Source organism: Nanorana parkeri, unplaced genomic scaffold, assembly GCF_000935625.1.
Source record: "Nanorana parkeri isolate BGI_ZX_2015 unplaced genomic scaffold, ASM93562v1 scaffold491, whole genome shotgun sequence".
Taxonomy (NCBI): domain Eukaryota; kingdom Metazoa; phylum Chordata; class Amphibia; order Anura; family Dicroglossidae; genus Nanorana; species Nanorana parkeri.
Genome location: NW_017306759.1, coordinates 1,041,217 through 1,050,901, shown reverse-complemented (window position 1 = coordinate 1,050,901; position 9,685 = coordinate 1,041,217). Strand labels below are relative to the sequence as shown.

The 9,685-nt window shown below is 45.3% G+C and overlaps 1 protein-coding gene across 1 annotated transcript; it reads left to right on the top strand.

Moving 5' to 3' along the window:
* Positions 1-427: 427 nt before the first annotated feature.
* On the top strand, positions 428-9,192 carry LOC108790681 (TCDD-inducible poly [ADP-ribose] polymerase-like). The gene is made up of 5 exons (XM_018560994.1): positions 428-852; positions 2,781-2,946; positions 5,362-5,549; positions 7,088-7,342; positions 8,725-9,192. The coding sequence occupies exons 1-5, from the start codon at positions 428-430 to the stop codon at positions 9,173-9,175; spliced, it is 1,485 nt and encodes a 494-aa protein (XP_018416496.1). The 3' UTR covers positions 9,176-9,192.
* Positions 9,193-9,685: the final 493 nt, after the last annotated feature.

Here is a 9,685-nt window from a genome sequence, read left to right as displayed (position 1 = left end):
GCAGCTGATCCAAAGACTTCAGCCCGGATACTGGGTTTTGGTGAATAAAACCCCACAACAACAAGACTTGTCTCCAAGAGAAAAAAGCCGTCCCAGGTGCTCATAGTCACACCCACTGTGTCCAAAATGACTGTTACAAGCTACTGGATATATGGAAGCCACTGCAAATGATCGACTGCCTCCCATTCTAAATCTGTGTTAGAACCAAAGGACAACTCCAGTGCCCAGCAAGTGGAACCCCACCAAAGTTAGAAGCATGAGACATCAACCCTCGTAAACCTGGCTTGGAAAAAAAACGTTTCAGGAGAATTCTATTCTTTTCTCAGCAGGATGAGTCTGAAAATAAAATGAAGGGGAAATATCCTCCTTTGTGTGAATAACTCGGGACAAATATTTCCAAAGTAGTCTGCTAGCCGTTCAACAAGATATGCATCAAAGTAGAGCGAAGAAGAGGAGGTTATCTTTGCCAGACCGTTACCCAGTGATCACTGGACTAGACCCTATACAAGAAGAAACAGCTCTACAACAACTGGAATTCGGCTCAGAGAGTACCTTTGGATTGGTTGACTTGCCCAGTGAGGTCGCACAGCATGCCGAAGGACTGGTGACTGGCAATAACTGCAACATTCACTTCATCCACTATAACGATGACATTGACATCTGCTCAGACTTCTTGATTGGCCGATGCGTTCAGGGTCTTCTGTGCCCAAGGCACCACACTGCTTGGCCTTATCTATGGCAACTGAAGTACAAAGCCTCGGGTCTTTGGTTTAGCATTGACGTGGGAGCTCAACTGGTCCTGGAAAGACTGTACAGTGACCCGGCTGTGGCCCAAGTCACTGGAATACACCTGTAAGTATGTGAAGCAAAGAAGAACACTGCATATGCCAATGTTTTTTTTTTTTCTGATTTGCACGTTGGTTGGGGAGATTTATCTTCACTTCCTTTCTTAGTGACCACAGTCAGTGGACAGGAAGTAAAGGTAAATGCATAGGGACACAGACAAAACCTAAAATAAGTGTTTTATTGCAATTTGTGTCCTTGTTGGAGAGATGCACACTCTTCCAATTCAGGTGACCTCTGCCAGCGCGCTATGAAGTCGGGACAATCCTCCAGAACAGCGACAGCAAGGAAAATCTGAGAGGTTATGAACCATTCTTGTTCCATCCATGCAGCCTGATTACTCTAGCAGGGAGTGACATGTGCACCATACAGCAGTGTATGGCCAAGCTTGACAAATCAATGACAGGCTGGCTTATGACGGGGTTGTAGGCATATTCCCAAAGGCAGACCACCTGTACATTGTAGGGTCCTCTTGCGGCAGTGTCCAAGAGGCCAAGAGGTTAATTAGAAGGAAGCTGCAGTAAGTCAGTTAGAGTCCGCATTATTTCCTGGCTGGAGGACAACCAACCATCATATAGCTTGGTTGTCCCTGGCCTTCACCTTCCATTCATAAGATTTCAGTCCTTTCAATCATGGAGGCTCAGCAAACATATGCAGGTGTTGTCTAGGGTAGTCTCCATGAAAATACAGCCTGCTAGGAACGCCCACTCCTCCAGAATGACATCCACCCATCAAGGCATTTTGATACTTGCATATTTAGGAGCAGGGCCGTAGCTAGGGAGAGGCAACTGAGGCACTCGCCTCAGGCACTGTTGTGTGTGTGTGTGTGGGGGGGGCGCAGCCAGGGCTCAGTGTGGCAGGGAGAAGTGGGTCGGCACAGCCTGCAGCTCCTCCTCTGGATCCCCACTGCTCTCCCCCACCTGTATGGGCAGAGGCAGTGGGGATCTGAGGAGAAGTGAAGCGCTGAAGCTGGTGGGTGGAGGAGGGAGCTATCACTTTAATATGGCAGAGCAGTGAGGAGAGAGAGAGCCACTTGGCCAGGATCTGACAGCCGGCGGCTCTCTCTCTCCTCACCGCTCAGCCATCCTGAAGTGACAGCTCCCAACTCCGCCCCCCCCCCTACACGCTGGCTTCAGCTCTTAATTTCTCCTCTGATCCCCGCTGCCTCTGGGGAGAGCAGCGGGGATCTGAGAGGAAGCTAGCAGTACTATGTGTCCCCAGTTATGAATGAACAGGAAGTACTTTACATCACTTCCTGTTCATTCATGAGTTTCTGAATGGGTAGTAACACTCTGTACAGAGGCTTCTCCCCACTCAGAAACTGGTTAATAGTAAATATTTTCTGAATGAATGGGAAGCCTCTGTACTTTCCTTTAATTTAGAACAGAGGCTGCAGAAAAAGAGATTAAAGACTGTAAATAAAATAGAAAAATAAACAATAAAAAAAATAAAAAAATCACATCCTGGAGGCGGAGCGCATGATGTCACATGACGCCGCAAATGCGCGGCATTGGGTGATGTCACACGCCTGTTGGGGGGGGGGGCACATTTTTTGTTCTTGCCTCTGGCGTAAAAGGTGCTAGCTCAGCTGTGCTCAGGAGTACTGACGCAGGGTGTTATTATGTTATCTGAAGCCCCCTGCAGGCTCCTCCAACCAACCATGATCTGCCTGCATTGCATAAAGAAGCATAGAGATCCAATGATAACATCACTGGGGATAAAATAAGGTATGAAACGAAAATGGAAATGTTTTTTTTTAAATATATTAGCATGAGGGGGGTTGATGAGGGGTAAAGGAGGAGCCAGAGAAGGCAAAATATAAGCAGGATCATCTTTATTTTAAATGCTTATGTGAGGTTGTAATGATTGCGTTTACAAGTACTTAAGTCTGATCTGCTCTCTTCTTCATCTCACATGAATCTTCTTTCTCTGAACAGAGGTTTAAATATTCTCATTGACCTCTCCACCATGACCGTCCACAGTAGCCTGATGTTTGACCGCATCCGACGTCTCTCCACCTCAGTCTGTCCCACAAAAGAGTTCCACACTGTTTACATATATTACTATGAAGGAGAAGAGAACAAATGGGTGGAATACAATCCGGTAAGAGGGAATGGAAAATGAATGGGCAAGTCCATCCAAAATACTGATATTTCAATTTGATAGTTGCCTGGAGCAACCAGACAGGGGGAGGGGGTCTATAGGTGAGATCTCTACACCCAGTTCCTGGGTCAGCTCACCTGCTTGTGTCAATGATGAGGGGCTCCAACCTTCCCTGATGGATTCTTTCTGTATTTATTATTATGGAAAATGTAACAAGAGGAGCCGGAACACACCAAGCTGGGAGGGGACACAAAGAACTTCCAGGCAGGTAGAAATCTCACAGTTATCTAAAACAAGGAGCCAGACACTGACTCAGTCCATTTGGCTACAACTACAACATCATATTTTAGTGGACCAAACCTTAAAAACACATTATTTTTTAAAATCTTTGGTTATTAAGTTGTTTATTCATTTTTATGTATACCCTACCTACACTATATCCCCCCCCCTCTGCTCCCGTAGGAAAGAGTGTTCTGTGTTCCCCATACTTGGAAGTACCAAATATGTCCTTGGGTTTCAATGGTAGAACTGGCAGGAACAAACTGAGTAGAAGGTTAGGAAATACTCCTAAGGGACCCTACAGTAAACCATAGCTGTTACTTTGGCTGATATAAGCAAAATACTTGGCGTTATGGTTAGTCAGGTTGGAAAAAGACACAACTATAGGCTGAATTCCATAGACTTCTGTCTTTTTTCAGCCTGACTAAGTGTGTAACATGTCCATAGAGTTCAATCAACAGAGGACATAACAAAACCTCCATAACCAGATCCCTATGTCCATTGTTACCCACAGTTGATCCAGAGGAAGGCAAAAAAGAACCCTACAGAGTGGTCCAGTTTGCTCCAACAGAGGAAAAAAAATTCCTTCCTGATCCCATAAGGCAATCAGATATTCCCTGGACCCACAATCCCTGGTGTTTATGACTTATAAAATGTTAATATCTAGTTATATTCTGTGCATTTAGGAATGCATCCAGATTATTTTTTACAAACAGTTAAAAGAGAACCTTTTTTTTGGCCATAGTCCTCTTGAAGGTCACAGGAGGATATATACTATGTTCTCCGGTGACCCAAAACTCAGCATATCACGGGCTATTGCCCACTACATGCTGACAGCGCAGAGTCGCGATGTGGCCGGGAAAGATCCTGAAAATATTGCCAGGATCCACCCCGCTGCCTGATTGACAGCTGGCTCTGACTCTCTAGATCCAGAGCCAACCATGCCAAGCCCCTCCCCATCTGTTCCTCCAGCCAGTGTTGGAAGAACAGAGAGAGGGGAGGGGAGAATCCCTTCGAGGAGGGATGGCTGACAGTCACCACTCTCTGCAGGGAGAGGATCAGCAACTGAGCGATCGGCTGTATGTGATCACTCAGAGGATTAGAAACTGAGCGAGTATGTGATCAATCAGTTCTCCATTCATAGAGCGGACGTGTGACAATTTAGGACATGACTGTATTTCACTCTCCTCATAGTTCTCCTTTAGCTCCTCAGTCACACAGTTTCAGAACATTATTTAGTTCCCGGGGACCTGAGCAATTTTGCCATTTGTTTGATGTGACATATGGTTATAGAAATTCCTTTTTTTTAAATAAAAAAAATTAGAAAAAAAACGAATTTTTAGTGTAGCTAACAGGAATTAATTTATAATATATTATTTTATTTGTCCTGATTTATAGGGTATATATCATATGTCTGGGATTTCAGTTTATTTGGGGAGTTATAGGTCACAGTACAAGGAGTGAAATATAATTTTAGTTTGGAACAATTTTAGAATGTGGCATGTTTGCCTCCTATCTTTTAATAGCCTCCTCAGCACTATATTTCCTTATATTTTATATTAAAAGTATTTTTTAAAACTTTTTTTACAACTTTTTTATTTTTAAAAATTATTAATACTTTAGTTAGTTTTTTAAAACAAGGGGACACTAAGGAGTTACTATTTTTTATTTACAGGGGCTTTGATACTTAGTATCTCTGAGGAGAATACAGTATTCTCCTCAGAGATACAGTGTATCAGTTTGTAACACACTGAGCCGGCTTGCAGCTACATAACACAGTGAGCTGCATGCCGGCTCAGTGGCTGTCACAGTGCTGTGATCACTGCGATTAGCTAATGCAGTGATCACAGGGCTGGGACCACCTAATCTGCTGTTAAGGGTCTGCCTCGGACCCCGAGGGACCCAGCCACAGCAGTAACTCAATGAGCGCTGGTCTCTCCATGGACCAGCGCTCATTGTACCGCATGACGGGACTATTCCGTCACCGGTCATTAATAAACTCAACGATCGTGATGGAATAATCCCATCATCGGTCGGGAAGGGGCTAACTGAGCTGGCTAGAACTAGTTTATGAGGAAGATGGTTTTTTTTTTTCTTTCAAGATTCCGTTTTTATTTTTAAATTTTTTCCATGCAGGACTTTGTGAAATGTATAGAGGAAGGCCTCAGGGAGCATCAGGAAGAGGTCCTCTGCGCGCACTCCCGTTTCACATATTCCCTTCACCTGGTCAACATGGTCCAGACCAACCTCAGTACTAACACCAAGAGGAGGATGAGGAAACGGCCGGTGTTCAAATCCCCCATTGTAATGGTTCAAAAGCTGCGGTAAGAGGGGCAGACATGATGTAGATGACATCGGTAGTAGATTGGATTGTAGGGTGAAAGCTCAAACCAAAACCATCCTGGCAAATAATTCACTATTAGTGTCTCCATTTGTAACATACACACTTGAAAGCAGAACTCCGGGGAAAATTATTCTTAAGTGTGTGGGTGCTGTGGGTGCACAGAGTGTGTGCTGTTTGCAGAGAGTGTGTGGACTCTGTGAGTGCAGAGAGTGTGTGGGTGCTGTGGGTGAAGAGAGTGTGTGGGTGCAGAGAGTGTGTGGGCTCTGTGGGTGTAGAGAGTGTGTGGGCGCTGTGGGTGAAGAGAGTGTGTGGGCGCTGTGGGTGAAGAGAGTGTGTGGGTGCAGAGAGTGTGTGGGTGCTGTGTGCAGAGAGTGAGTGGGTGCTGTTTGCAGAGAGTGGGTGGACTCTGTGAGTGCAGAGAGTGTGTGGGTGCTGTTTGCAGAGAGTGTGTAGGTGCTGTGGGCAAAGAGAGTGTCTGGGTGCTGTGGGCGAAGAGAGTGTCTGGGTGCTATGGGTGCAGAGAGTGTGTGTGGGTGCTGTGGGTGAAGAGAGTGTGTGTGGGCGCTGTGGGTGCAGAGAGTGTGTGGGCACTGTGGGTGAAGAGAGTGTGTGGGCACTGTGGGTGAAGAGAGTGTGTGGGCTCTGTGAGTGCAGAGAGTGTGTGGGCACTGTGGGTGAAGAGAGTGTCTGGGTGCTATGGGTGCAGAGAGTGTGTGGGTGCTGTGGGTGCAGAGAGTGTGTGGGTGCTGTGGATGAAGAGAGTGTGTGGGTGCTGTGGATGAAGAGAGTGCCTGGGTGCTGTGGGTGAAGAGAGTGTGTGGGTGCTGTGGGTGAAGAGAGTGTGTGGGTGCTGTGAGTGAAGAGAGTGTGTGGGTGCTGTGAGTGAAGGAAGTGGGTGGGCACTGTGGGAGCAGAGAGTAGGTGGGTGTTGTGGGTGCACAGAGTGTGTGGGCACTGTGGGTGAAGGGAGTGTGTGGGTGCTGTGGGTGAAGGGAGTGTGTGGGTGCTGTGTGCAGAGAGTGTGTGGGTGCTGTGGGTGCAGAGAGTATGTGGGCGCTGTGGAACAGAGAGTGTGTGTGGGTGCTGTGGGTGCACAGAGTAAGGAGGGGGTTACAATAGTCAAGACGAGAGATAACAAGGGAGTGGATGAGTAGTTTTGCGGTGTCATTGGTGAGGAAGGGGCGTATTTTGGAGATGTTACGAAGGTGAAGGCGGCAGGATTTGGATAGTGATTGGATGTGGGGAAGAAAGGTGAGGTCCCAGTCAAGGATGACACCTAGGACCTTGGCATGAGGGGAGGGCTGGATAGTTGTGTCATAGGTCATAACCCTAAGCTGGGGATTTCAATACTCGAAGCTCATTTTATTCAGATCTATCACTTACACAAAAGATGATTGATTCAGTTTAAAATGACAATAGGATGACGAGGTCAAGCAAACGTTCCTATGTAATGACCGGCTGAACATAGAAGAAGGTTGGTATTTCCATGACTTATGTAATTCCTCTTGTCTCCTTCAGAGCCTTCCCTGTTTGCCTCTGTCCTTTGAATCCACTGGAAAGGCCCGCAAGCCACCCTGATGAAGACAGCTGTTACCCCAAGACCTGGATCATTAGCTACCCCAAGCCTATCTATGAGAAGAGCCACGTAAGCTGTTCAGCTAGAGAGTACACGTACATTTATACCTACTTCCACAAGACGATGGCGGAATCCAAGTACATCATTCTGGAGGTCTCCCGAATACAGAACTACTTCCAATGGACAAAATACTCACAGTACGTCCATCTTATAATTTCCTATCAGTCTGTGAAGATGGTTGGAGAACGCACATAAGAGGCACCCACTCCTCCGGGGCTCAGGAAAGGAATGAGATGGGTGCCTGCCACTGAGATCGCGTCCTCGCGCCAATAGAACCACATAGAAACAAAAGAAAAGCCGGCCACTCACTGGATTCCGCTGGGAAAGTTTATTGAAGCCTTTACAAGCGTCCAACCCGAGGTCCACCCACCGTGACGCGTTTAACCTAATCAAGAGCTTGGTCGTAGAGATCAGAGGTGGACCTTAGGTGGGACACCAGTGATGTGGTACAAGCTTCAATAATCTATCCCAATGGAATCTGATGTGTGGCCAGCTTATCTTTTGTTTGTGAGGATGCTTGGCTACTTTACAAGGGTTAAAGGGAAACTATTATGGTTTTAGGTCAATTGTATTATCATTTTTCTTAGCTTTTATATGTTTTTAAATTGATGTTTTATATATCTCTTTTCTTACTATATTTATACAATCTTTGTTGTGCAAATAAACATTTAGTGAGAAAGGATTCCCAGAGCATTATGGGATATCTTTAGAGGGGGCGCAGCAGAAGTAATTCCCTTTCAGGCACCCTGTCTCTTTTCATCAGTTGTAGTGTCCTGGTGTCACTTTGATACTTTGTATAACCATTGATGATGGCACTATCTGGTGTCTACACTGTAGGGAGTGCATTAGACGGCACCGTTTACTGTGTGAGAAGCCTCCCTTCACTATATGTCTATTTGACACTTGGCAGAACAGGAAGTGATGAAAAGTATGCCTACTTACTGTGTACTTGATGGGTGTAAGGAATAACGGGAACCAAGGGGTAGTCTACCAATGGGGTCATAGACTCCAATAAGGGTAAAGTCCAGAACTTGTTCGGCCTGATGAAGGGGATCCTGCGAGCCCACGAAACGGGGCATTGAGTGTATCACGTATACAGACAGACAGACGTATTTGACTTGCTATTAGAGTGCCAGTGTCTATATATTTCGTTTGATATAAACACCAATAAAACACATTTTCTAGCAGAATGAGGAAGACTTAGAACCGCTGTCAGGATTTAATTGATATGTTCCTATTAGGGAGATTACCTTCACTTCCTGTCCGCATCATGTGCTTCTGACATAAGAGGAAGTAAGGAGAAATCTCTGTGCCCGGACAAAGACAACAATTAAAATCTGACCGCAGTTCTAAATCTTCCCTCCATCAAAATTTTGGGTACGGTTACCTCCATGGCATCTAGCAAACACTGAATTGTAGTTTTTGGGTGGACTGTTGGCCAGTTTTTATTACACAATACATTGTCCATAGAACTCATTGATGCAAACAGCCTTATGATTCTTATCTTTAATCCCTGCAGGAAAAAAAAGTTCATGCAAAGCCAGCTTAAAGAAACCAAAGACGGTTGCTTGGAACGCTACCTATTCCACGGCACCAAATCAGACCACATAGAGGCCATTTTTAATCAGAACTTCGATCCGCGTGTCTCAGGCAAGAATGGAACGGTTTACGGTAAAGGGTGCTACTTTGCCAAGGATGCCAGTTACTCTCACACTTACTCTAACGCCACCCCTGAAGGTCACCACTTTATGTTCCTTGCCAAGGTGTTAGTGGGACATACGGCACTGGGTAGCGCCACCTACACCCGACCACCACCGTTAATTGAAGACTGTCCCTCAAGCCTTCTCTATGACTCTTGCGTGGACAAAGCCAAAGACCCAACCATATTCATTATTTTCGACAGTGACCAGTGTTACCCATATTTTATGATTAAGTATCAGAAGATGCATGATTTAGTTCTTCTGGATTGAAAAGGACCTCAGGATACATACGTATCACAGGACACAGCCCATTGCCTTCCATGGATCAACCGCGGGATGCATACAGCCTCAGGTATTGTCTGATACAGGCTGTTAGAGGAAATGTAGAATGTCACCAGCAATGCAACTGGTTGAATGCTTTTGGCCAGTTTCACCCTTTTTTTCATCATCAAATATCAAAAGTTGGAGGATGTGCTTCTTCTAAAGAAATGGATATGTCAACGTATATATTTATTTTCTTTTTATTTACATCGGTTATTTGTGGGACTTGTGAGCCTAATAACGTTCATTGAAGGGCTGTGGGAATGCGCAATGCCTGAGGTCTTGTCTGAGACTGGTTCTTAGAGGAGGTATGGCCATAGATGTTCTTAAAACTGAACAGGTACCCAGAAGGTCATAATAATAATTATATTAACAATATTATTATAACAATAAAAAATACTATTTTTCTTAGCACATCTTATTTCAGATAGAAGTTAAGAGGTGTCAGTACTTCTATGG

Bases quoted from the DNA above. Each gene is read 5' to 3' on its own strand.
- LOC108790681 (XM_018560994.1), top strand. From the start codon at position 428: ATGCATCAAAGTAGAGCGAAGAAGAGGAGGTTATCTTTGCCAGACCGT. The intron at 2,947-5,361 runs GTAAGAGGGAAT...TTTTCCATGCAG, and splicing joins AATGGGTGGAATACAATCCG to GACTTTGTGAAATGTATAGA. The intron at 5,550-7,087 runs GTAAGAGGGGCA...TGTCTCCTTCAG, and splicing joins GTAATGGTTCAAAAGCTGCG to AGCCTTCCCTGTTTGCCTCT.